The following is a 25,470-nucleotide window of genomic DNA, read 5'->3' as shown; positions in this document are numbered from 1 at the left end:
AAATGATTTCTAAACCCAACTAAAAATATATTTCTAAGTCAGAACGTTAAAAAATGTTTTCTAAATGTCATGCCATTGAAAATGTTAATATTTGTATTAGTCTGACCATTTAAAATCTTTCTCAGATCATTGAAAGCAGCCATATCATTTAAAATACCCTTATAGTCAATTCATACTGTCTAAAAAATAGGTTTTGCAGTCTAACAAACATAGTTTTCCTGAATTAAAATTTAAAAAGAAAACACAGATTTATATATTTTAATTGTGTTTAAAAAAAATGGCATGTCATAAATTTCTGAAGTATTTAGGGTTGAAGTGTTACATCTTCACTTTGCTTACAGGTGATTCTTACAAAATCTGTTTCTGCACACAATACGGCGAAATGCTAACAAGACTACTTAGAGGTTATGATTTTTTCAACTTTTCTGGAAGTTGGAAAAGCTCTATAAACGTTCTGAAGCGAAAGCATGTCTAACACAATTTGTAAAACTGTATTGAGTAACTCTTAGCAATGCTTTTCATTGCATATCTAGCTCATAAAAAATTTAAAGCCTTGTTTCTGATTTGTAAATTTCAAAGCCATGTAGCAAACCAAACAATACCATATCTGTCAGATTTTGAATATGGACTAGGTATTAGGTGACATTAAGGAATTAATTAATTATAATACATTACATTTGATAATTTTACTAGAGACGCCTACTAAAGTGTTTAGTGGTGAAATGTCCAGGCGTCTTACCTAAATCCTTAAACCCCTCCAAAAACAGAGGAAGCAAATAAGCCAAATTGTTGAGTCTAGTGATGAGTATGTGGGGGACATTTTACCATTTTGTAGTCTTTTCTACATGTTTGAAAATTTTTAAATAGAAACTTACAATAAGTATATTTGTTATAGTAAAGTAAAACAGTTAAAAAGAGACAATTTGTAAATATATATCTAACACTCAGGCAATTTGAAAGGAAGAAATTAAACCTGAGTTTAACTTAATTTAAAAAATAATAACCTGGAATTTTAAGTTTCTAATTAGAAGAAAAAGCTGTAGACTTTGATCTTGATGCATTTGATACCAACTAAAAATACACCTAAAATAACAGACTTTTAAAAAAAATTATAATCCTGAATTTTGACATCTTTATTTCAGGAAAAAGCTGCAGAAATTAATGGCAGAGTAGTATGTCTCTTACACCTCAAAGCAAAGCACACCTTTAGCCATGTCATGGCTTTAGCCGTGTCATTCAAAAGATTTAAACTTGCATTTTTTTGCATCCTAGTTGGAGGGAAAAAACTAGAATTTGGTTGTTGTCGTGGGGTTGTTGTATGTACCTGTGCGTGCATACAGGGTTTTGCAGCATTCAGGCAAATACGCCAAATAAACAGGAATTTAAGGAGGAGATGCAGTGACCAGATAAACACAAAGCCTTAAGAGCCAGAAGGGACCTAAAGGTCATTTGGCCTAGTGTACCCGTTTGTGATAACTCCTTATGCCTGTCTTGTTTGGCCATGTTCTGTGATTATGATGGAAAATGCCAGCAGCTCCACGAATTTTACCACTAAAAAGTCTTTGCCTGTTAATCCCAACTGTTTGTGTCCTGGGGTCCTGCTTTTAGTTCTGTTCCTTCGGGTCTTCCTTCTGTCTGGTAACCCTGCAGCCTTGTTACCCAGAGTTCTTTCCAGGCTTAGCAGTCCTGGCTCAGAGTGGTTACGTTTCTTTCCTGTAAATGATGTTTAGTTTTCTGTATCCTTTTAAAGTTCAGCACCCAGAACTGAACAAAATTCTACTTTTTTTGTGTTCTTAGTTGTATTAATGTTAGTAAAACTGATTGTTAAAAACAGATGGGTTTGACTTTATACACTCCTAACAAAATGCAGTTGTATTTCCCATGCATTTTGCTCTGGCCTCAGTTTTGAGTGCCCCATCACGTTCATGCCTCAGGGCAGCATGAAATAAAGGAAAGAGCACTGAGAATTGAATCTGAGAATTGAGGCCTAAATCCTGTTCTGCTGCAGGCTCAGAGTGTGTCCTTAGGCAAGCTTTTAATCTTTTTGGATATCTTTTGCCTCATTTGTAAACTGAGGGGTTTGAGTTAGGTGATTTCCAGCCCTATGGCTTCAACAGTATTTTCTCAAGTTCTGTTTTAATACATTGTTTCTCCTGACTTTAGCTTTAATTTGAAAAGGAGGAATTCATAGTCAACAGCTTTGTGGCTGTCAGTCCAAGGTGAAATCCTTAGAAGTAGCCTACCAGTACTGTGCAAAAGTAACTTTCACATTATTATGCCAGCCAAGTGCAGGTTTTAAGGTAGCAACTCATTCAAGCAGCTTGGCCTTAGGAAACTGAAGTGGATTTATGAAGCTAAACAATCATTCAAAAAAAATTGTAAAGTCATAAAGAAACGAATGAAAGGTAGATATTGAGATGCTCTTCTGATCTGATGAAATTCTGTATGGATTTGTGTGGTTTCCTTCGATCCCTGGGAATGGATCTAATATAGGGGTTGGAGCTACTTTCTTAGTGTTTACTGCCTAATCTATACTCTGCTTTAAAATAATGCATAATCTATAATTGGAAGCTAGAGTTAATTGGTCTTACATTAGTTTGAAACTTAAGCACATTATTTTTAATAAAACGTGTGCTTTAGGAAAAAAAAGAAATTAAGGATTAACTATGGCTATAAGAAACCTGAGGTTCTTATTCAGGCTTGACTACAGTATTAGCTAAGATTTATGGAGAGTTTACTTTGTGCCTGACTCTGGGCTAAGCCCTTTCCATGTGTAAGCTCGGCTCATCTTCACAGTGCTCTATCAAATAAGTACTATTGTTTTTCTCAGATACAGATAAGGAAACAGATTTTAGAGGAGGTAGGAAACTGGCCTAGCATCACCCACCTGATGGGTTGGGGGCTGTGACTGGAACTCTGGCAAACCTGGCTTGAGAGCCCCGTGCTCACCTCCTGGGCCACTCTGGTGTTGGCTGCATTTTCAGAACTTGTGTTGCAGATCCTGGAAAATGGAAGGACCTATTGTTTAAAAACAATTTTTTTTTTTTTCTTGCAAGAGGCTAGCATCTTTCTTTGTATCACTTTTACAAACCTTACACAGTCAATTTTAACTTGCACATTGAAGGTTCTAAGTTTTAGTACAAGCTGAGTCTGTTGGAAAATTAGTTCTCTGTCTTTAGAATCCAAGTATGAAATCATTATATATTTCTCTTTAGATCTACTTGCTTTTCTGCTTTTAAAGATTCCATGGGAGCAGTGAGGCTTACTTTGAGAATAAGGGTACTTTGTTGGATAAAAGTGAAGCAAACTTTTATTTTGGCAGTAACGGAAATAAAGTAAATATCACTATAGTATAGACCTGTGTTTCCAACTCATTTTGCTCAACTTTTCCAGACTTCCTGAGTAAACACAGATGGGTTTCCACTGATTTTTCAGTTTTATGTAGAAAGTTCTTTAGACTATAAATTCCACATGCTACTTGGAGTTTTCAGTATTTGCTTGATTGCATGCCATTGGCAGGTCAAAAACCTAGATTTAGACATAAAGATTTAGAAGGTGATGATGTGTAGTAATGTGTTTTCATTTGGCTTTATTTTGGTCTTTCCTGATGGTAATTCTAAATGTTTTAATTCAGGTCTTGACTAAATTTCCTGGTAATTTGGTGGCAGGCAGAGCTTCGAAAGCCTTCTATTTTTAAGTAGCAGAATGGTGGGGAGGGTCTTTGAAAAGGTGACCTTAATTTAATATTCCTGATGTGGTGGTAGCTGCCTATTACAAGTAATTCCCTGAATTGTTAATAAAATTAGAGAGGCTGGAGGGTGGGGTGGAAAGAGACCTGAACACCTGGGTCTGTCCCCGGTCTGACCATTAACAAGGTCTGTGGCTTCGAGCAATGCATTTATACATTTTGAAGCTTAGTTTTCTTATTTGTAAGAAAAGAGTTATTCTAGCCCTAGAATCCCATGATTCAGATTTCACCTCTTATCAGCTAATAATTGTAGCAATCAGAAGATCAGGGTGTGTGTGCTCGGTTAATAATCCGAGAGCATAGGCACATGTGCAGCAGAGATTTTAACCGAGGTTTGCAATAGTACATCGTTCAAAGATTAAATGCCAGGGAGCCGCTGCAGAATAGGAAGAAGACTGAGATACTCAAGTTAGGGGTTTTGTCTTGCATCATGTTTTATTAATAAAAGATTTTAATGTTCTCTTAATGTTAAGCTTTTAAAAAATAAAAACATTTTTCTTTGTGAAGTAAAAGATAATTAAATCAGATTTCCATTTGATACTATCTTTATTAATATCGTCTAGTGCTACTATTATGGCAGGGTGTGTCTAGAGTTCTCTCTTGCTCTCATAGAAAATTGTGGAAGGAATGAAGAGGATTTGCAGCTTTCCATGTCATCTAATTGAATTTTTACATGGAGTAAAGTTTGATTACATTTTTATTGCTATCATTGTTTAATAATATTTTGGCCCTGATACAGCAGCTTCATTTGCACTATTTTTAAATAAGAAAGTTGTTTTTTTATTTTCTAAATTTACTGCTAAACATAAAAAAACACAATTGATTATTGAATTTCACCACAAATTATTTCAGTGATCAATACTGTACAAAAAAAGACCTAGTTGTTTAGATTATCTGTCATTAGTAAATGTCTGTCCAGAAGATAGAGTTCCATGTTGATCTAAAAAAGAACCTTTAGTTTTCAATTGAAACTTAACCCTCTGGTGTCATGCTTCTCCCTCCCCACTCCCCTTAAAAGAAAAAATGTATTCTTACCTTTTGTTTTGTCTCGTTTGCTTGCTTTTATAAGAGCTTTATGAATAACTGTACGCTTTCTAGCTAATGATAATACATACCAAGAGATGGTAAGAGTTTTTCTTTTATTTTGCCACCTGTGTCTCTCTCCGGGAAAGAGTGGTTTCTCAGCTCTCTTACTACCAGGGATGAAGCCGTGTCTGCAGGATGTAATTTGCAGAGACCTTGCATATGTGGTCACTCACATGTTATCTGAATACGGCTACAGACAGTTTCTGTGGGTCGTTCATTTTTTAATTTTGTTGCATTTGCAGGTCTGATTTACATGTGAAAATATACATTTATTTAACATGATAAAATTACATTGCAGCTCTGCTCTCTTATTATATTTTCCTAAGGGAAATTAGAATGTGGTATTGTATGGATATTTGGTGTTTATGAAACAGATTAACAGCATATTTTATTGAAACCAAAGCAAGTGTGTTTTATCTGTTTCCAGTGTATTTTAATATTTACAATCATGTTTTGCTTGTTTCCTAGCTCATTTTCAAAACAACCGCAGTAAATAAAAATAAAAGCATATATTGATGTAGCTTATTTTAAAAAAAGAAGACTCAAAAGGAGATTTTAAAATACCTTGCTTAGTGGATCTTTATATTTAGTTAGCTTAAAATCTCAGTGTTTTCTCAACTGACCATGCCTTGTCTGTCTGTCCCATGCTGCTTTCTTTTTGCTTTCCCTAACTGGATGGGACTGATGGGAACAACATGTCTCTTCAGGAGCTGGACGAGGTATCGTGTTTTGAATATTTTTATATGTTGGGTAATTTGAGATTATAAAATACCTGCTTTTCCTGAAGTCTTTGCTCATATATAAAATGCTAACAGCTTATAAATATTTAGCATTTGTTTTGATTACTAATTTTTTTAACAGTTTAATATGTAGAATTTAATATATTTTCACACCATGTGAACTGATGATTTGAAAAAGGCTTTGGGAAGATTGTTGACTACTCTTGGGAAAGTGTCTCAACTTTGGAAGCAATAGAAAGGTTGAACACTTTCTTCAAGGAAGCCGGAATGTTCTGGGAATTAATGTCTGTAACTTCCTGATTTCTGAGAGGTGAGTGGTGCATTTGCTCAGGTAGACAGTATAGAAGACCAGCGTGTCTGTGAAGGCCCTAAGTGAGGAGGACTGTAGCCACAGCAACTGTGGGAGGGTCTTCCTTGTCACTCCTGTCTGGAATGAGTTGACACCCAGTGGATGCACCTGAAGCTATTGTCACCTGGGCCCAGTTCTGCATCTCCTAGCTGGGGATGCCTTTGGCCTTTTTATTAGCTAGTAGCATCTTGCCCAGAAGGTGGAGAGAGTATATATTCAAAGCACTTTATTTTAGTAGCCCTAGTAAAAGGGTTCAGAAAAAATGAGATGAAAACTGTTGTTAATGTTTGTGTCTATTGTCTGTTTCAGCATTGAAGGGGTAAGAATATTTTTCCTGAGTATAGAATGATGGAGAAGTGAGGGTTGTTCTTGTTTGTTTTCATTTAGAAGTATCAACAGTGTAGGATTAGGATCACTCTCCTTAAAACCAGTGGGGTCCTAACTAGTAGATTCAGATTTACCTATATATTCTAAAAACTTTAACTAGTTGATAATGACAACAGACTGAGCACAGCCTAAATAGCTGTCGTTGGGAGCTGGCTAAATAAATCGTGTAGCATCTCTGACCCTCTGTACCAGGCAAATGGTGAGGCCCATCCATGAGAACTGCAGTGGAATGAGCCCCAGACACATGGCGGAGTGGAAAGACCCAGATGCGGAGTAGCATGGATAATGTGATTCCTGCTCCTTTTTGTTTTGTTTTGTTTTTTCAGGAAAAATAGCTCATATTTATGCTTATGTGTGCTTAAAAAATTCCTGAAAAGATACACAAGAAACAGTGGATACACCCCAAGAAACATCTGAGATAGAAGAAAAACTTCCTTTGTATTACAAACCCTTTTCTTAGGGTGCATATATATTTTTAAACCATGTGCATGTATACTTTGCCACTAAAAACAATTAGTTAAAAAAAAAAAAACCCACTTAACTGGTAGCTGACTGAGCCAGGTGTCATGGTCATACCTGCGTGGGGGTTTCCTTTCCCATTCAGGAACCTCACGGCCAGCTCCCCGCTTGGGCACTGGGCCCTGGAGAGGGCCCAGCTCACACACATGAAGGTAGGGTTCTCTGGAGCACAGTGGACGTGGGTGGATTTGCTGATCAATCTTTAAACATGTGAAGGCTTGGGGGCTTGGAGAGCAGGCATTCTGAGTTAAAATAGATGTTGCTATTGGCTGAGCAGTTTGAAGATATGGAGCTTCTGACCTCAAAAGGAAGTGTATAGGGTGCAGGGGAGGGTAACAAATTATAGAACCACTTAGGTTGAAGAACCATTTGAATAATGTTCCAAGGAGGGGCACCTAAGTGGTCATAATTACTTCGGGGTCTGCTGTCTGAACCGATTTCCAGTCTTTCCTGCTTCCTTTTTCAGGCAGCAAGTTCCAGAAACTGGCGACTCACTGCATGAACTTGGCAGGCCCTTTTGCTTTCCTTATGCTTCACCTCTAAGGGCTTAAAAGGGAGTCTTCATGCCCCGTGATCAGAGGCCCTGCGTAGAGAGCACCGTCTCCTCCATGTGCACCCCAGTGCTGTTAGAAATGCAGGTTGCTGCCTCATCGCGGGTGCCCACAGCCGCCTCATTTCCTTGTGCGTTTCACTTGCCCCTTTTGCTCTTTTGTCCAGCACCATTATCTTTGTCATGAAGTGCGGCTTCCACAATTGTCCGTGACGTACATTTTATTTACCTCGTTCATTTATTCCACTCGTTTCTTGTCGGCTCACTCAGCTGGCTGTGATTGTGCGTTCAGGACTCTGAAGTGCCAGGTACTGGCCTAGGAGCTGGGGTTGTGGTTGGGGACAGTGTCCAGAGGCTTCTTTGAAGCTGAAGCAAGGCCTCACATTGGCGTCTCTGGAAATAGTAAACGCCCAGCTCCTGAGTGGATTAGGTGGTAGCCACCCCTTATAGGTGAGGCCTGAACAAATGTCCCTGAGTGCATATCACCTGCATCTCCCAGGGTGAAGGCATCGACGGCCCCACTTCAGGGGCTTCCTGCGGTCTGTTCATGTTTGATTGTCATTCTCCTCCTCTAGCCTGAGTCCCCTGGAGATGTCACTTTTCCTTCTCAGAAAACACTAAGTAAGGTGTTCCTGAGGAGGAAGCCGAGCCCACCATTGCTTCTCTCACCCAGGGAAGTGTCTGGCCCTCTCCTTTGTTCTCTATCTTTAATCTACTTCCCATCTTATGACAAAGAAATCTCCCAAGTTTGGGAGTTTTTAAATTCAAGATAAGAATTATTTTAAAAGTCACAAGATACAAATATCGAGCCCCCAAACCACACTGCCTGGAGGATGGGTGATTGGTGCACATCTGAGAGTGCCTGGGCTGGGCCCCAGTGTCCATGTTGGTGAAATAGGGAGCGGCGTCCCTCTGAAGGATTGTTGTTGGGACCGGCGTGGGCCAGGTCAGTAGCAGTGCTCAGGACAGTGCTCACAGAAGGCAGAGAGGGACGGATTGCTCTCTTCCTTTTTCTCCCCGCCCAGAGTGTGTATGTTAGTTGAGAAAAAAGGAAAATCAGTGAAACTGACAACAGTATCAGGATGATGTGATTCTCAAGTGTTATCTCAATATTTTTTGTCTCATTTTATTTATTTTTGTTTATCTATTTTTTTGAGACAGAGTCTCACTCTGTCACCCAGGCTAGAGTGCAGTGGCGCAATCTTGGCTCACTGCAACCTCTGCCTCCCCGTTTTAAGTGATTCTCCTGCCTCAGCCTCCTGAGTAGCTGGGACTACAGGTGCGTGCCACCATGCCTGGCTATTTTCGGTTTTGTGGTTTTTTTTTTTTTTTGTATTTTTTAGTAGAGACGGAGTTTTGCCATGTTGCCCAGGCTGGTCTCGAACTCCTGAACTCAAGTCATCCACCCGCCTCGGCCTCCCAAGTGCTAGGATTATAGGTGTGAGCCACTGCACCATCCTATACCATTTTAAAAGTGTTTATTTTGACCATTTATTAATTTCATAATCAGAAAAGATAAGCATTATTTTAAAATTATCACAGGTTTAGAAAAATGTAGTGCTGACATCACTTTTATCTACATGCTTATTCCCTTCTCCAACAACTCGGATTTCTTAAGCCTAATTGTCTATTAGCAAAGTGGTCTGACTTCATCATACAGGCGCCCAGAGTTTCATGTGGAAGCACGAGTTGCCAGTCTGTTGATTTTCAGTGTCCTTTCTGGACTTGTTAAGTGTTCATTGCCATAGACAGTCCAGAATTATCAGTATTGTTCTCATTACCAATGCGTTATGGCTAAGCTTAGTTGATTTTTTTAGATGGGGAAGAGGTGTAGCTGACTTTTCCAATCTCCACAGAGGCTTTGCTATTTCTGTAATCTTAGGCTACACTAAATCAGTCTTCAGGGAAAGGCGGGGTTTCAAGAGTAGGAGGGCTGTAGATCTGGAACAGCAAGATTTATAAGAGAGTGTGTGTATGTTCCTTCCATAGATGGACAACTTGTCCACACTGGCTGGTACTCTTTAAAGGGACAAATGTCAACGTCTAAAGTGGATCAAAGGCAAAAGATACCTTTGGTGAGATTAGCAGGAAAGCCATTGGGTGTGCTGTTTTGAACATCTGTTGGATTTTTTCTGCATGTCTCTCAGGAAGGATGGCTCTAGGTTAGGGTAGCAGACCCCAGTAGTTCTTGGAGAGAGGAACTACATATCAAAGAGACAAGAATTCTTAATTCTCTTAAGTACAATTTTTATTTAAAAAATATGGAAAGGTTTTTTTTACTTCAGAAGCACAAATTAATTAATTAATTAATTATTTTTTGAGACAGAGTCTCTGTCACCCAGGCTGCAGTGCATTGCTGCGATCTCGGCTCACTGCAACCTCTGCCTTCCGGGTTCAAGTGATTCTCCTGCCTCAGCTTCCTGAGTAGCTGGGATTACAGGTGCATGTCACCATGCCTGGCTAATTTTTGCATTTTCAATAGAGACAGGGTTTCACCATGCTGGCCAGGCTGGTCTCGAACTCCCAACCTCAGGTGATCTGCCTGCCTCTGCCTCCCAAAGTGCTGGGATTACCGGCGTGAGCCACCACGCCTGGCCGCACAAATTTATTTTTAAAAAAGCTTTAGTAACCAACATCATATATTTAGAGGGGCCACCATGTTGAAATTCAGCAGGGGTAAGTAAAGAGAATTAGAAATCTGGCCATTTTTTAAGATCTGTATGAAATAGGATGATAGCTTGAAAATTGATATATGTGCTAGATCTTCAACAAATAAGAAGACATGTTTTTAAAATGGGAAGTAAGGTTTCTGAAATTAAAAGGGTGCTTATTTTGCACATAAAAATTTTTTATGTCCATCTTTGTTGACGCTTATCTTCCACAATTGTTTTCCCTTCCTAAAACATACTGTCTTGTTTTTTAATAGTACATACTGTGATACACATTATAAATCCATACTGATAAACGAAATGACACACTTCTTCTCAGTAGGGCGGTGTTTCTTTATCATAATGAACTATAGCTATAGACTGTGTGATAAAAGAGACAAATTATTCGCTATTTAAAGTTTTCACTCCCAAAGAATCAGCTGTTCTATCTTACTGGCAAAACCCTGATACAGTGTGTGGGAAAGCTAGTACCAGCTGAGCGGGCTGGCATCCGTGCCCTTCATGTAGGGATCTCTTAATTAGCAAGCTTCCTTAGGACCTTTAACAAAGAGTGTGTTCTCCCCACTTTTGATTTACATCTAATTTGGGGGGAACACATGCATAAAATCAAGTACTACTTCAAAGAGTTGTATTCACTTCAACTGACTTTTCATAATGTGGTTTATAATTTGTTGTTTTGGATAAAATGATGCTAATCCCAATGCAGGTAAATTTAGATAGATACCATCTCTCTGTCTTCTTTAGTGTAATGTGTATTTGTAAACAGTAAAAACAGTACAAAGTAAGATCATGAGTTTGAAAACTATAAAATCACTGTAAATAATTACTGTATTGAAATGGGTAATAATAAAATATAGTGGATTTGATAATAAACTGGTGTGGTAGAACCTAGGACCCATGAAGAGGTACTTTAGCAATTTTAGATTTTACTTTGTATAAACAGCTGGAATTCAAGTTCTGTTCCAGTCCAGCAGTACTGTAGACAGCACCTGATGTATGGCTGGCAGGTGCTAGGAGCTGGGCCTGGTTTGTCCCCCTGTTTTTTAGTCAGTGTGTCTTCCACAGAGTTGTGTACCTCTTGGTGACTTTGGAGCAGGAGTTGTTGAGGAATAAACAAGTCTTCCTCTGCTTGACACTGGCCTCCTCTGTGCCTGCGCTGTAGAGGATGAGGTCTGCACCTCTCTGTCCACGGATGGTCAGGAAGAGAGGGTGATCTTTACTGACACTTAACGTCACTCACTGGGGGCCTATCCTATAGTCCCTGGTGTAGCAGGTGGGAAATGAATCAAACTACTGTGTTTTGCTGTTTTAATCTGATGGCTTGTCTTGATTCATTTTCTTAGCAAATTGCAGTTATAGTTCATGGGCCTGTGGAGTGATTGGCACCTTTGAGGGTGGAAGGGGTTTCTGGAGTCAGCCGACCCAGGTTTCAGTCAGTCACATAATAACTCTGTGACCTTGGGCAAGCGACTTTTCTGAGTTTCAATTTCCATATTTATAGGTTAGAATAATAGTTTCTAGCTCACCTAGTTTTTGTGAGGATTAAAATAATGTCAAGAATGTAAAATTCCTATTGGTGAACGCTTAAAACCAAACAACGTGGTGGTGGTGAAGAATTACCACTTCACGGCCTGGGAGCCCGAAACAGTGCGGGTTTGGATGACACACCATTTGTTTAAGAAATGACACTGGCCCTGCAGCATCCCTGCCGTGCTGGAGCACTGGTGGGCTTAATCACGGCTCCTGGATGCACTGGGATTAGTGAATGGGGCCTGGTCCGTCCAGCATGGTCATTGCCCAAGATGTGCTCCCTGAGTGGACACATGCCCCAGAGCACCCAGAAAGCCTGAAGTAGATGGTGGCAGAACCACCCCGGGGTGTGCAGGGAGGTTGATGGTGAAGATACCAATTTGCTTTTAAGAATTTTACTGTGAACTCTTTAGGATTTAGGGCCTATTACTTGAAGTGTTCTTTTAATCTTAAGTTTTTCTTTATATGACATTTCTCCCCTTCATCTGTGGATTTTAAAATTTTGTCTTGTTCCTTTATTATTAGAAAAGCAAATAAGTATTTAATGAATGAAAAAATAAATTTAGATAAATGCAAGGAAGAGGGAAGAAAACAGTATGAATTTTCACCCAACTCTACAGTGTGATTTAGAAAATTTCCAAAGTATTATCTATAAAGGACTTTTATAGATTATTTTCCATTATACTTTGATCATCATTTGGATCTTTTGAAATTGGCATTTAAAAATTCTGAGCTCTGGAGGGCATCTCAAGAGCGTTTCAACCGATTCACTGCCTGCAGGCAAGAAAACAGCTTAACCATGCCAAACCCATGATTTCCCTCCCCGTTTTTTTCTTTTTCTTTTTCTTTTTTTTTTTCTTAAAGACAGTTTTGCTCTTGTTGCCCAGGCTGGAGTGCGATGGTACAATGGTACAATCATGGCTCACTGCAACCTTCACCTCCTGGGTTCAAGCAATTCTCCTGCTCGGCCTCCCAAGTAGCTGGGATTACAGGTGTAAGCCACCAGGCCCAGTTAATTTTTGTATTTTTAGTAGAGAATGGTTTTCACCATTTTGGCCAGGCTACTCTTAAACTGCTGACCTCAGGTGATCGCCTCGGCCTCCCAAAGTGCTGGGATTACAGGCGTGAGCCACCACATCCACACGATTTCCCTCCCATTCTTAAAAGCTTTCTACGGCAGTGTCTTATATAGTTAAAATAAACAAGAACCATCGATATAATTTCAAAATAAGGGGAAATGTTGCCTGTGGACATTTAACTGAAGAAAAGAAATGACAGTGTAAGATTGCATTGAGATCTTAAGGACTGCTTTTGCCAAATGGTAGATAATTTGCTAGCAGTTTTAGGCAGTTGTTTCACACATCTTAACACATGGTTAATGACTGTGTGACTGAGATAACTGGACCAGCCCTCTTTCCAAAATCAGCTAAGCGTATTTGAGTAAACCTTGCTACTATTGAGCATTTTGCAGTTGTTTCATTTACCACAGAGTTTTGTTTTTTTTTCCACTTGTAACTGATCACACGAATCATTGTGGTTCTTGCTGTTCTATCACAGTACTAGTACTAAGAGGTATTTATTTTAAGGAGCTATTGTTGACTTTTTCATTACATTTCTATAGCCAGATCAAGTCAAATTCACGTTCTCAAGTATGTCCAAGGAAATTAACAGCTGGTGCATGAAAAGATAGGAGAACAATCCAAATCCTAGCAGTTATCAAAAGCAAGTTTATAATACAGGCAAGTGCATTCACTCCTTTCTATATATTTTCAGGGAGCGACATTTAAGAGAGAGTAAACATTCACTCCTTTCTGTATCTTTTCAGGGAGCAACATTTAAGAGAGAGTAAGAGTATTTGTATTTAAATTGGATTGGAATAATTTTTTCCTGTCCCTTTACTTTCCTGTAGCTTGCTGATGACCGTATGGCACTTGTGTCAGGCATCAGCTTAGATCCAGAAGCAGCAATTGGTGTGAGAAAACGGTCACCTCCTAAATGGGTGGATGGAGTGGATGAAGTAAGTTGCATGTTAGTTTCATACCATCTTGTTTTTGTAAGTAATTATGACAACATATTTTAAGATATCTGTCACATAAACGAATTTGGCCACACTTGAATCCATATTTCTAGAAATACTTTAGGTTAAGTTGTCTGTGTGTGTGTTAATGATTTTAGCTTTAGTTTTAACACTGGTAGTAACTACCTGAATTATAGGAATAAATTGAAAACCATGCAACAAGGGAGAATGCTATGTGATTTTCTGGTAATTTGAATTAAAGCTGCTCACACATCAGCAAGCCAACAAGTTTGCTGAAGACCGAATTCTGTATGCTGAGTGTAGCTGATTGTCTCGGAGGCAGACCAGTAGCCTGCCTGGCATCAGTGGAGTTCTGTGACTTCATTTGCTTAGATTCAGTATGATGTTGGCCGGATTAAGCAGAAGATGAAAGAATTGGCCAGCCTTCATGACAAGCATTTAAACAGACCCACCCTGGATGACAGCAGTGAAGAGGAACATGCCATTGAGATAACTACCCAAGAGATCACTCAGGTGAGGAGTGCAAGTGAGTCCTGGGGAAACCAGTGAGCCTTCTCATGGCAATCTCAGAAACTAGAGTGTTACTCAGAATCAGTCTCCTGGAGTTCATTTCCTAACCCGAAGGTCTCAAAGGGACCTCAATAGGCCCTGAAGTCCTCCAACTGTCAGCGTAGGTACCTGTGAGGCCTTGGAGGTGTGGGGACTGTTTTTCAATTGTTGGCAGATACTGCTGTGGACTGATCAAGTAAATAGGAAATTTCAAACATTATCGAGTTCAATCTTTTGATTTTAAAATGTATAGCTAATACCATATACTAGTGGTAAGAAATTTTAATGCTAAAATATAGTCCTCATAATTGAAAAAACAACTTAGTATCCTAGAAAAAAATTTTATAAAATACTAAATTTGATTAATTTTAAAATAATAGGACTAGTGTTTAAACTTCAGTGTTTCCGTTTTTTACTTAAGTCTCCTGGGTGCTAATTATCAGAGGAGTATGGTGCTTTGAGAAAAGCCCTGGGGTGTTGGAATGTTCGAAACCTGACTCTTATCAGTTTACCAGTTACATGATTCTCATTTAATCCCTCTGACTCTAGTGTTCTCATCTGTAAAATGGGACTAATAATAATAGTACCATCCTCATAGGATGCTTGTTAGGGATTAAATGAGAGGAATGCAATAATAATACGATATATGATAATACAGGTTGAACATTCCTAATCTGAAAATCTGAAATCCAAAATGCTCCAAAATTTGAAACTTTTTTTGAGTTCCAGTATGACACTCAAAGGAAATGCTCATTGGAGCATTTTGGATTTTGAATTTTCAGATTGGGGTACTCAACTAGTAGGTATTCTGCAAATATTCCAAAATCTCCCAAAATTTGAAATCCTAAACATTGTCGATCCCAAGCATTTCAGATGACGGATACTCAGCCTGTCTAACGTGATATGTGAGCAGCTGGGCACATAGCAGGCCTTACACGGCAGGAGCTGAAATCTAGTGAAATCTTTCTGTGTGTATAAATTAAGCCGCAGATTCCTTGTATCTGTTCACCTTTCTCTAAACCAGCCTGAGTGAACAGAGCCTCTCACTTCTCCCTCTGGCTTGTGATGACGGCGGTGTTAGCAGAGGGGCTTCTCTCCCAGGCTTATCCTGAGCCTCGGGCTTGTTCTCTTAGCTCTTCCACAGGTGCCAGCGCGCCGTGCAGGCCCTGCCGAGCCGGGCCCGGGCCTGCTCCGAGCAGGAGGGGCGGCTGCTTGGGAACGTGGTGGCCTCGCTGGCGCAGGCCCTGCAGGAACTCTCCACCAGCTTCCGGCACGCACAGTCGGGCTACCTCAAACGTGAGTGCTGCCCGGGCCTAGTGAAGGGATTTTGAGTAAGAAAAGCACTTTATGTTTTCTTTTTTGCGACTAAGTTTTCATTTAGTCCAACACCTTTCATTGTTACCTTTTGAACACGTTCAGGCCTTATGCAATAAAGGGAAGCCTCCTCCTCATGTGAAACCCTGGCTTGGAAGGCACAGCGTGGGGTACTGACCAAGGCTGGGGGAGGGCACCAAGATAGTTCAGCGTCTTAGCAAACAAAATTTGTTTTGTGTCAAGCTGCAAGAATTTGAAAATCAAGCACATTTTAAAAACCTGTTGTTTTCTAGATGTTGGGGTTTGGGAGAGCTGCTCTTCAATAGGTAAAAAGCAGTTGTTATTACCAAAAGCCACATATTTGCATAACAACCAAAGTGTTGGAGAGCACCTGAGAAACCCTCCCCAGGGCTCTTGAAACACTTCCTCTGCTGGCACCATGGGTTTCACCCAACAGACCTTTCCTTCCCAAATAGTGCAAAGCCAGATTTCAGCTCTCTTCTTATTCTTATCACCCTGTAAACTGGGTTTTTTTTTAAATTGCCATTGTAATCAATAAAGTCCCCACATACTCCAAAAAAAAAACTTCAGTTTGCCCTCCCTCTGACAACTGGCACATTTGTATTTTAATTTTATTACTTCCAAAATTTGATTAGGGCCATACGGAATTCTTATTAGAGATGCTTCTAGAGAGAAATACTGATTTTTTTTAATGTTTTGTAACAGCAGTTAAATATTTCTGTTTCACTTAGAAATTCTCAGATGGTTGTGTCATTTTTGTCTTGGCATCAAGTGAATTGTGCACATTTACACTGTGACTTTGTCTTGAATAATCCCAAATGCCTGCATATTATTGTATGTTTGTAATCCTTTACTCTCCCTCCACCCCCATTGGAGTTAGGCGTCTTTAAAGCGGCTAAGAATATCTCAATTTTGACTGTTGGAGTTTACTCTAGAATTCCCCCTTTTAATGGTAGAGCAATACCCAGGATGGTCTACATATTCAAGTAAAATGAATTCCTATCTGTGATAGGCATGAAGAATCGAGAGGAAAGATCCCAGCATTTTTTCGACACATCAGTACCACTAATGGATGATGGAGACGATCATACTCTTTACCATCGGGTATGTGAGTGGCTGCAAAGCTGATTGCTGTGTCTGTGCACCCCATTCTGCTGCTCTCTCCTCCTAGACCTCGAACTTCTGCACAGTGTCAATGGATTGGTACAATTGACTTGTATATTCATCAAGTTGTTTTTGCAGCAGGTGGAAGAACAGCCATACTGTTTCTTCCTTTCCAAAGGCCACAGAGAGACCTTGTAATCTGCTTTCCAGAGCCTTTGGGAAAGTGGTCAACACCCTGCCTTCTTAGGAAGAGCCCAGAGAAGTAGAGGGCTATCCCAGGGGTTTTGTTTATCTGCGCTTGCAGAGTTACAGACGTGGGCTTCTGTCTTCCCTGCTATGGCTTCAGAGCTTTAGATCCTGCTGGCTTAGGGAGTTTGAATCTTTCCTGTTAGGGAAAAATAAGTGCTTGCTTATTATTTATGTGCTTTGTAGAAATATTTTCAGAATTCATTTTCTTTAAATTATTGTCTTTATATTTAAATTATATCTAAACAAGTACACCATAGCTTTCCTGAGAGGGGAAAACAATCTATCCAACAAATTGTGCACTATTTTGCTAGGGTTTTACAGATGACCAGTTAGTTCTGGTGGAGCAGAACACACTGATGGTGGAAGAGCGGGAACGAGAGATTCGCCAGATTGTACAATCCATTTCTGACCTGAATGAAATATTCAGGGACTTAGGAGCGATGATTGTAGAACAGGTATGTGAGCTGGCCTTCCTCGTGAATAGGTTTTCCTGCCATACTATCTGTTTCTTCTTTTTCCTGTACTCCTTTCAGGGGAAAAAAATTGGAGCCAATTCCCCCAACATGTGTGTGTGCACCTGTCGTTTTATATGTTTATGAATATATACATAGCATCCCTAATCAGAAAATATGAAGTTCAGAATGCTCCAGAATTCGAAACTTTTTGAGTGTTGATATGATGATGCCACAAGTGGAAAATTCCTACACAAGACCTCATGTGACAGGTTGCAGTCAAAACTTTGTTTTATGCACAAAACTAGTAAAAATATTGTGGCCTAGTGCGGTGGCTCACACCTGTAATCCCAGCACTTTGGGAGGCTGAGGCAGGTGGATCACCTGAGGTCAGCAGTTCGAGACCAGCCCAGTCAACATTGTGAAACCCTGTCTCTGCTAAAAATACGAAAAAATTAGCTGGGCATGGTGGCAGGTGCCTGTAATCCCAGCTACTCGGGAGGCTGAGGCAGGACAATTGCTTGAACCTGGGAGGTGGAGGTTGCAGTGAGCCGAGATTGCACCATTGCACTCCAGCCTGGGCAATAAGAGTGAAACTGTCTCAAAATATATATATACACACACACACACACACACACATATATATATAGTATAAAATTACTTTCAAGCCATGTATATAAGGTATATGAAATATTAATGAATTTTGTGTTTAGACTTGGGTCCCATCCAGAATATCTCATTATGTGTATGCAAATATTCCAAAATCTAAAAAAAAATCCCCAATCCAAAATAATTCTGGTCTCAAGCGTTTCAGATAAGGGATATTCAGCCTGAAGATGTGTGTATTTACAAATTATATACATAGGCTACTGTCATTCCCTATAAGAATATTAATAAATCTTTTTTTGATAAAAAATAAATAGAAGTTCTAATATTCTCTTCCCATGCCTCGAGGGTACTCATGTGAGCACCCTACTGTAGAGACCGTGTTGACTCTGACCAAGCTCAGCAATGATTCTGATGATATAGAAGATTTCCCTTCTAATTTTGGCAGGTTATTGTGTAATGGCGATTGGAACCACTAGCTTTCAAGTAGAATTAAATTGTTCACTGTTAAAATCTGATTAGGGCATTTTATTATCTTGCCAGCAGGGATTTGGGTCCTGATCCCCCTGAAACCAACTGCAGAATGGAGTGTTCAGGCTCTGGAAGATCCAGTTACATTAATTACTCCAGCGGTTCCCAGTGAACTGCTATCTCTTCTAATCCAGCATGTTTCCAATAAAAGCTCTGTTCTTCCTCATAGCCCAGTGTCCACTTCTTCTAATTTGTATTAAAAGATTAAACAATTAAACATCTTCCCCTTGAGTCCAAATTTTTAATTTTAGGTGGTAGACTGGAGTTTACCATTTTCTGCTGTGACCCATAGAGATACGTATCCACGTTTATAGACATGATAGTCAATTTGCAGGTCTACTCATAACATGGTCGAGCTTACCTGGTGTTCTCTGCTTGCTTGAATCCAAGTATGTAGACAGCAAAGGGGCACAGAGCTTCTGTGTCTGTCCACTGAACCATGTATTTTTTAAGGCCCCAGCAAGTCTGAGTATGGCATATTCTATGGTAGCTGAAACTAATAAGGAAACCTCAGTCTGTCAGTACTTCTTTCTCGTGAACTAGACGTGATGGCAGTAACCAGCACTCTGCCATCAAGCTCCTGACACTGCTTGAGGGTGAACTCCAGAGCCCTCCGTGTGTACCTGCAGCACACAGGGAAAGAAAATAGCATCTTATGGATGCTGACGTCTGTCATTTGCATATCTTATTTTTGACGTTCAGTCTTCACAGTTGCCATTGTTGATTGTCTGTAACTGTTATTTATTACCCAGGGCACGGTCCTTGATAGAATTGACTATAACGTTGAACAGTCCTGTATCAAAACGGAACATGGCTTAAAACAGCTTCACAAGGTAATAACATGTCTTTCAAAAGTTGGGACTTGTAGGAACTATTTTCAAAGAATCAAGACTTGGTAAGAAGGTTCTCTTCCGCCATAACCATCTTCAGCATTCTTGTTTGTGTTGTTCACTCTCAATACAGTCGTGGAAAAAGGGATTCGTCATTGCATTTAAAGCCAGTTGTGGGGTCTGTTGCCGTTTTATTGTAGGTAATGATTCCAGGTGCATCTCACACTTAAATCCAAATTGCCAAGAACTCCTTTTTGTGACAGTACATTCTAAAGGAATTGGAGTTCTTCCTTTTAGAAAATAGTTCATTCTTTTTTGATGCTTCTCGTTTTAGGAAATCAGTTGGGCATTTGCTAAAATATGTGTTGAAAATCTGTCTGCTTGTTGCCGCTGACTTGGGCCTCTCTTGTTGTGACACATTTCAGATGAATTGCTTGTGGAGAATCATTCTGGAGAAGATAAAAATCTAATTTTCTCTTTAATTATCACAGCATATCTGTATATTACCTTGAGAAAAGAGTTTGTTGAAGTGAGAGTAGAGTAGTAATTCTTTCATTCTGTGGGCTATAAGGCAGTCTGTTCCAGGGATGTTTTTGTGTTTTTTGTTTTTTTTTTTTTTTGTTTTTTTTTTTTTTTTTTTTTTTTTTTTTTTTGAGACCGAGTCTCGCTCTGTCGCTCAGGCTGGATGCAGTGGGTGGGGGCGATCTCGGCTCACTGGCAAGCTCCGCCTCGCCGGTTCATGCCATTCCCACTGGCCTCAGCCTCCCGAGTAGCCTGGGACTACAGGCCCACCCGCCTCATCGCCCGGCTTAGTTTTTTGTATTTTAAGCTAGAGATGGAGTTTCACCATGTTAGCCAAGATGGTCTCGATCTCTTGACCTTATGGTCTGCCCACCTCAGCCTCCCAAAGTGCTGGGATTACTGGCGTGAGCCACCGCGCCCGGCCTCAGGGATGTTTTTTATGATATTCTTTCTTTTAAAAAAATAGATGGAAAGCATCTTAGGAATCTTATCAGTTATGAGAAACATGCATAAACTGCTGGAGACTCCCATATATAATTGGTTACATATTTTCTTTAAAAGGAATATAACAATACTTCACAAATTAAGTAATATCCGTTTCCTTGTATCTTTGGGACTCAGTGGAGTTTCTAGCCATATAATGAGTGTTTTGCCATTTCACTATTGGACTACGCTACCATTTTTCTAAAATCAGTCACTTCCTATACCAGAGATCACCCTGTCTAACAGCAGTATTGGGTTTACAAAAAGTCAGCCCTTGCACCAGTCTAACCAGAAGCCCTGAGCTGTCTTATCAGGGGCCTTGTTGCCACGTGTGGGTGGATATGAGACTCTAGCCTATGGTGGGGAAGAGAAGTCTGACCTCGTCTATGCAGGGGTTTTTTAAGCATTTAGATTAATTTGATTGCCAAGCCCTGTCTATTAAAAGTGAAAACTAACTTTAGTTTCTCACTCTGTAATACCCAGGTTCTGATGTGCTGCTGAATTATGCATTGGTTTTGAAGTTTCTTAAATAAAAACTAGTGAAATATGTTTTGTAATATAACACAGATAAAAGGAAAAGCTTTCTCTGCGGGAGTGAGCAAATCTAGTGGGAACTAAAAATTTTGTTTTAGATTCTACTTTATAAATCATTTTGAGAGGTTTTACAGTATATTATTTAGTACTGGCTTCCCTGGTGTTCTGGGTTACTTATTAGAAAAGTCAGCGTGCTCCATCTTCCCTCCAGCCACAAGGCTGTAGGCACGCGCGACTGGCCGCGTGCTCGGCAGTTGGCTAGTCTGAGGGTGATTGAGCGTCGGGAGCTGCTCCCCATGACCGGACTCTCCGGTCCTCTTCCCTGCGTGATGTTTCCTCCTGGTGGATGAGGGGCTCCTCCAGGTGGGCGGGCAGGCTCAGGGAACAAGCCCACCACAGGGGAGGGAGCAGGAGAGATTGCCATTCTCGCCAGGGCTGCCTTCCCACTGTCTCCTCCTCCCTCCTGTGCCATAGCAAGGTCTGGAAGATGCAGCGCATGCTCTCTCTGGACGTGCCTCCCGGCGCCCTCTGAACTCTGCTGTCCTCTGGCTCTCCTTTCTCAGTGCTGTGTGTCTTTCGCCAGCCAGGCAGGGCCCTTTGGCATTTCTCCACCGGGCATGGTGGAGTTCCCGCCCTCCTGCCGAGCTTCCAGGATGCGGTGTTCGGGTGAAGAGATGTGCAGGGTGAGGCCTGGTCCCCAGATGGAGTTTGAAGAGCTCCTTCGCTGTATTGTTAGCGGCACTGGGAGGATGCGCCTCAGAGGGATCTTTATGCATATGACATCCATGGGGCACACGTGTGTTTTTATTTCAAACGATGAGTTCTTGTTTCCAAATTCAGGGGAGGTTGAAATGGGGCCTCTTTGGGGCATCTGTTGCCTACCTGCCAGGTACGGTCCTCCAGCCCGTTGTTTCCTTCCGCGGTGAAGGAACTGTGCCTTCGCTTCAAGAACACGGAGCAGGAACAGGCGGCCCTTGCTGCAGGGGCGCTTGCCACGACCTGTAAGAGGAGAGGCAGGGAGAAGCACGCCCAGCTGTACCTGGAAGCATGAGCTTTCACTTCCCTGTCAGCCTTTGTCTTCGTAGTAGGTTTCCAACAAGTCCATTTCCACGTCCAGGGTAAATAAGCAGCTCCGGGATCATGGGGCTCTTCCACTCCTGGTGATTGAATTCCCTGGGATTGATGGAGGGATTACAATCATGTAGCCTGTAGCAGAGACCTCAGTCACTGTGCAGAGAGATCTGGAAGCCTCATTCTGGAAACAAGTGGGACCTGATCTGGGATTTTGGGGAAAATGACGGCCTTTTTTCCCTCCTCTTTTTGTAGGCAGAACAGTATCAAAAGAAGAATCGGAAGATGCTTGTGATTTTAATATTGTTTGTCATCATCATTGTACTCATTGTTGTCCTCGTTGGCGTGAAGTCTCGATAAGTGGCATTGGGTTTTCGTGTGTGCCGCACGTGTGGATCTCCCGGGTGTGAGGGGCTTGGCCTGCGCCCCGCCAGCTGCCCACAGAGGTGCAGCCTCGAGGAATCCGAGGGCGTCCGGGCAGCGAACCTTACCATCCACGGACTCCTCCTCCCCTAGTCCTGCTCAGGCGGTCCGGGGAATGGGTTTTTGTTTTTCCTTCATTGTTGAGAATTTAAGGACCTTTGGTACTGCTGCACAATAGAGATTGAGTTCTGTGATCAGTTATAATATATATTTTTTTTTAGAAAGAGAAAATGAGCTGAGAGTTTACAGGCACTGCAGAAGCTGTTCAGTATTATATGTGTATATGCTATTTTTTTAGCAGCCATGTCTGAGCAGAATGTTAAAATAATTTTGGAAAATTTTCTTTAAACCATCTGGTTTTAAGAAATTTGTTACCAAAATTGATGAGTAGAGGCAAAGATGTCTCTTCATCTTTCTCTATATATTTTCCAGTTGAAAACAAACTAAGAAGTCCTTTAAGAATTTATAATCCGTTCCCCATTAACTTAATTTAGCTTTTCCATCACTGTTAATGATCAGAGTAACAAAGTGTGAAAAATAAGAAACCATCATTGATGTTAATTAACACATTTAGATAGGCCAGTTGAAACAGCTTCATAAGTTTAAATTAATTGTAAATGGAATATTCCTCATTTAAAATGTTTGCACTGCATTTTCTACTGTAAACCAAAAGGGGTTACTAAGCAAAACCACCTACATTTAAGTTAGTGATTTAAATGAATCTCACATTAAAAGAAAGCTTGACAGTGTTATGAAAGCCACCAGACTCGGCTAGTGTGTCCCCGTGGGTATCCCCAGCCATCCTTGCTCAATCCATGGCTTATATACTAACTACATAATGCCCTGTGCAAACCAGACTCTGTTTAATGAACTGTGAATTTACACAGAGGCCATTTTAAATGGGTCACCCCATTTAGGATTAGTGGATCTCAGATTATTAACCAAACATCACTCCATTTCAAAGTAAAATATTCCACCAGCGATTTGATTTATCGGCTGTTCCATTGCCGCTGAGCAATGCCCAGGAAGCAGGCACATTGCCAAGGACTGGGCGCATCTTATCTAGGAAGCTCCTCGTTTGTGTGAGCGTGGGTTAGATCGCCAAAGTAGGACTTTGTCGTTTACCTACCTATTATCAATATGGTGCTTGAATATATTCCTGTAACTGTAGAACAGTGTGGAAAGTGATGGTAACTTTGAAGTTGTTAATGTTTTATTGGCCTTGTTTTAATTGACACCAGTAGAGTTTTAATGGTCTTTGTGTAAGTTTTAATGGCTTTTCCATTGTTTTTGCTTCTCTTAAAAAGTTTAAGAAGAATATGACCTCATTAAATGTGTTTTATTTGGACCAGTCACATAAAATGTCTCTCTGGAATTGACTTTGAAGTTGTTTACAGAAATTTAAACTCAATTCCAGAGACTGAAGTTGTCCAAACAGCTCATGGGCTTAACATCCAAACCCCTGCCCAGCCTTCCCTTTCCAAGTTGGTGCCACCTCCAGGTAGCCACTGGTTTTCTTATTACTGATGTGGCTGTGGAATGGTAAGGACCTAGAGGGACCCTGGCATTTCAGGAAGCAAACCTGGTATTCCATGACAAGCATTGTTTAGGAAAGAGGGCTGGAGAAAAAGAAGCCAGCGCCTCATCAGTCGGCCCTGCAAAGTCACTGCAGGTGTCCTTTCATCCCGGCTGATTTTAGCCCATGGTTGAGACGTTCCAAATTAGATCTGCTGCTCTTAGGAGTGGGGCTGTCCAAATTAGGGAACCTGCCTCAAAAACAGCCCACAGTGGCAACACCGGATTCCTGTTCAAGCTTTTTAAAGTGCTGAGTCTCACAAACCCGTGAAGGAAAATGACCCTTTAAGAGAGGATCATCATTTATTTATATTTATTTTCACCAAATAGGGGGATGAGGGTTGGTTTTTGTCCCCTCAACCCATTTGGGTAAAATAATGGATCTGATTAGAAATTGTTTTAAGGAGGGGCTGGGCGCGGTGGCTCACGCCTGTAATCCCAGCCTTTGGGAGACCAAGGCAGGCGGATCATGAGGTCAGGAGTTCAAGACCAGCCTAGCCAACATGGTGAAACCCCATTTCTACTAAAAATACAAAAATTAGCTGGGCGTGGTGGGACACGCCTGTAATCCCAGCTATGCGGGAGGCTGAGGCAGGAGAATCGCTTGAAGCGGGAGGCAGAGGTTGTGGTGAGCCGAGATCACACCACTGCACTCCAGCCTGGGTGACAGAGTGAGACTCCGTCTAAAAAAAAAAAAAAAAATTATTTTAAGGATCCCGTCTGGGTGGGAGAGCTGCCCCTCTCCACCTGAAGCCAGGGCACTGGTGCTATAACTGGTTTCCCCAGGTGGGAGAGAGACAGACCCAGCCTGCAGCTGGCCCCGGGCCTGTGTGCTGACTTCTTGGGATCCACTGTATTTCTCTGTTGAGCCTGTACTTGGGGAGAGATCAGTAGCATTTGAGGAAAAGAATCATGGTACCCCAGGGTTGCTTTCCCTTTACTGGCTGACAGCCGTTGTCTGTGAGCACCTCCTGCTTTTCCACACTCTGTTGGGCCATGGAGGTAATGATCACCCAGGCCAGTCTCCTCTGCCTGGGATGCACCCTCTGAGAGGAGGCCTAGCAGGGCAGGCTCCCTTTGGGCATCGCTGGACGCATCCTCTGGACACATGCCTCCTTTAAAGTGTCCAGGGGTAGCTCAGGTTGAGTGGAGGTAGAAGGAGAAACAGACATGTTTACCATCCATTTTCCAAAGCTCCTGATCTTTCCCAAGATTGTAACTGAAAACTGCTGTCTCTTGTTTTGTTGGTTTTTGGGGGTGTGGTGCTGGCTGAGCCATGCTTGTGAAGTGGTGTGTGTCTCTGATTTAACGGATTCACTGCTTTCTCTGCTAATTGAGAGAGCGTTATTTACATTATTTATTTGTTTTGACACAAGTGCTTTCAGTGTTTTATCCTAGCTAATAGCTTCTTAAAGGTAATAAAACCCTTCCAACCTAATTGGTCAGATAAGACTTTTTTTCTTGTATGCTTAAATAAAGCAATTAGTGAAGCGCTTCTATCCAAAATGACTTTTTTGTCCTTTTTTAAAACCAATTTACTGTTACTGGAAACTTTTTGTACAATAAAGCAATCATGCAGATTAAAGAACA

At 41.0% G+C, this 25,470-nt stretch overlaps 1 protein-coding gene across 13 annotated transcripts in view; it reads left to right on the top strand.

Annotated features, from left to right (window-relative positions):
- Positions 1-25,470, top strand: part of STX16 (syntaxin 16) — a 30,452-nt gene extending 4,982 nt beyond the window's left edge. For 4 of the 13 annotated variants that reach the window (XM_017891203.1, XM_017891209.1, XM_017891202.1 and 1 more), the window contains exons 2-8: positions 13,488-13,595; positions 13,989-14,129; positions 15,299-15,461; positions 16,513-16,604; positions 17,165-17,308; positions 19,195-19,275; positions 22,138-25,470. In XM_017891203.1, coding sequence (XP_017746692.1) covers positions 13,488-13,595; positions 13,989-14,129; positions 15,299-15,461; positions 16,513-16,604; positions 17,165-17,308; positions 19,195-19,275; positions 22,138-22,242 — 834 coding nt within the window. In that variant the 3' untranslated portion in view covers positions 22,243-25,470. Of the gene's footprint in view, positions 1-5,541; positions 5,554-7,217; positions 7,511-13,199; positions 13,318-13,487; positions 13,596-13,988; positions 14,130-15,298; positions 15,462-16,512; positions 16,605-17,164; positions 17,309-18,454; positions 18,706-19,194; positions 19,276-22,137 lie in introns of those variants that run through there. The other 9 variants (XM_017891201.1, XM_017891200.1, XM_017891198.1 and 6 more) reach the window with 6 other exon arrangements.

The sequence above is a fragment of the Rhinopithecus bieti genome, unplaced genomic scaffold (assembly GCF_001698545.2).
Source record: "Rhinopithecus bieti isolate Rb0 unplaced genomic scaffold, ASM169854v2 scaffold_20477, whole genome shotgun sequence".
NCBI lineage: Eukaryota > Metazoa > Chordata > Mammalia > Primates > Cercopithecidae > Rhinopithecus > Rhinopithecus bieti.
This window is presented reverse-complemented; position numbering and strand designations above follow the sequence as displayed.